The sequence below is a fragment of the Colobus angolensis genome, unplaced genomic scaffold, assembly GCF_000951035.1.
Source record: "Colobus angolensis palliatus isolate OR3802 unplaced genomic scaffold, Cang.pa_1.0 Scaffold251, whole genome shotgun sequence".
NCBI classification, from domain to species: domain Eukaryota; kingdom Metazoa; phylum Chordata; class Mammalia; order Primates; family Cercopithecidae; genus Colobus; species Colobus angolensis.
Genome location: NW_012115722.1, coordinates 460,052 through 461,457, shown reverse-complemented (window position 1 = coordinate 461,457; position 1,406 = coordinate 460,052). Strand labels below are relative to the sequence as shown.

The 1,406-nt window shown below is 53.9% G+C and overlaps 1 protein-coding gene across 1 annotated transcript in view; it reads right to left on the bottom strand.

Annotated features, from left to right (window-relative positions):
- Nucleotides 1-235: 235 nt before the first annotated feature.
- Nucleotides 236-1,406, bottom strand: part of IRX3 (iroquois homeobox 3) — a gene marked incomplete at its 5' end in the record, with an annotated part of 2,633 nt that continues 1,462 nt past the window's right edge. The window contains 2 exons of the mRNA XM_011946627.1: nucleotides 236-675; nucleotides 1,180-1,355. Of these exons, the coding sequence (XP_011802017.1) occupies nucleotides 621-675; nucleotides 1,180-1,355 (231 nt within the window). The remainder of the gene's footprint in view (nucleotides 676-1,179; nucleotides 1,356-1,406) is intronic.

Below are 1,406 nucleotides of genomic sequence, written 5' to 3'. Positions count from 1 at the left end.
CTGTCTCCTGCTCCAGTTCTCTCCGCCGCCCCAGGTGCTTTTCCAGCCACTTCTCCTGCTGCGGCGCCCCTAGCCCCGCCACTTCTGCGCCCCCTCAGCTATTGCTGTCGTTTGACTACTCGGTCCTGATTCGTCTCTCGTCCTTTCCCGCGAATTCTTCAAACAACCAAGGGGAGAAAAAACCCAAAAAACAAAAAACCACCAAACAGATCCGTTGAGGGGGCAGACAGGCGGGTTATAGTCAAAGTGGCAGCAGCTCATTTATTTAGCCAAAAATAGATACTTTCTCGTACAATTTGGTTCACACATATGTACATTTCTCTGTATATATACACACACACACAAAGGCAGACACGTTTATTCTCACTGAAACTCCACCCCCCAAAATCAACCGAACAAACAAACCTCACAGCGAATGCGGGGTGCCACAGAAGCGACTTGGGGAGGGCTGAGGAGGACTGGTTTTATTTCTTTTTTCTTTCCTTTTTTTAGTTTTGCTTTTAGGTATTTATACACGGACATGCTTACAAGTTGTAACTATACAGAGTGATTTTTTTTTTTTTACAATTATTACAACGATTAAAAAAAGTTTTTGTTTTTTGTTTTTTTTTTTTAAAGAACTAGGATGAGGAGAGAGCCGATAAGACCAGAGCGGCGTCCAGATGGTTCTGGGGCCTGGAAGAGAGAGACAGTAATAGCAAAAAAGGTGAGATTCAGGAGCACAGAGGCTGCCTAGGGCCGGGAGATCCTACTTGGGTTGGGGCCGAGAGTCAGGAAGGTGTCGCAATGTAAAATTATGTCCAGTTGTAGATGTGTGTGTTGGGGGTTTAACTGTAGGGTGGGCACGAGGCGTCAGGACCCAAGGTCTGGGGCTGGAAAGAGGTGAGCGTCAGAGAGCCGCCACCCGCCCCAGGGGCCTGTGGGCCCAGCCACGCAAGGCCTCCCCTAGAAGGTACAGGCGCTGTACCCACCGGCCGCGCCTGGGGTGCCTGGGCTGGACCTGGAGAGCTGTCGCAGGGCCTACAGGGGCGACCGAAGAAGTGACTTTCGTCCCCTTTTACAAAATGCGTCCCAGCAGGGTTCCCTCCTATTCCGGGGCAAAAGGCCGTGCGTGGTGCTCCGCGTTCTCTCCTTTCCCCGCCAGCCAGTCCCCCCAGCCCCCCAACCTCGGAGTCTTACCGCCTGGGCACGGGCTGGAAAGCTGTCTTGAGTAACTTTTTCTCCACTTCCAAGGCACTACAGCGATCTAAGGGAAGCGGGGGAAGAAAAGGGAGGGCCTTTAGAACGCTCGGTTCCGGCGCCCAGGGCCCCAGAAAGCAGGAGCGGAGAGGGACGCGCCCTGCGCCTCCCGGACCCTGCCGGTCCCGGCCAGCTCCGGCATTATCCGCAGAGCCCGCCCCCGCTCC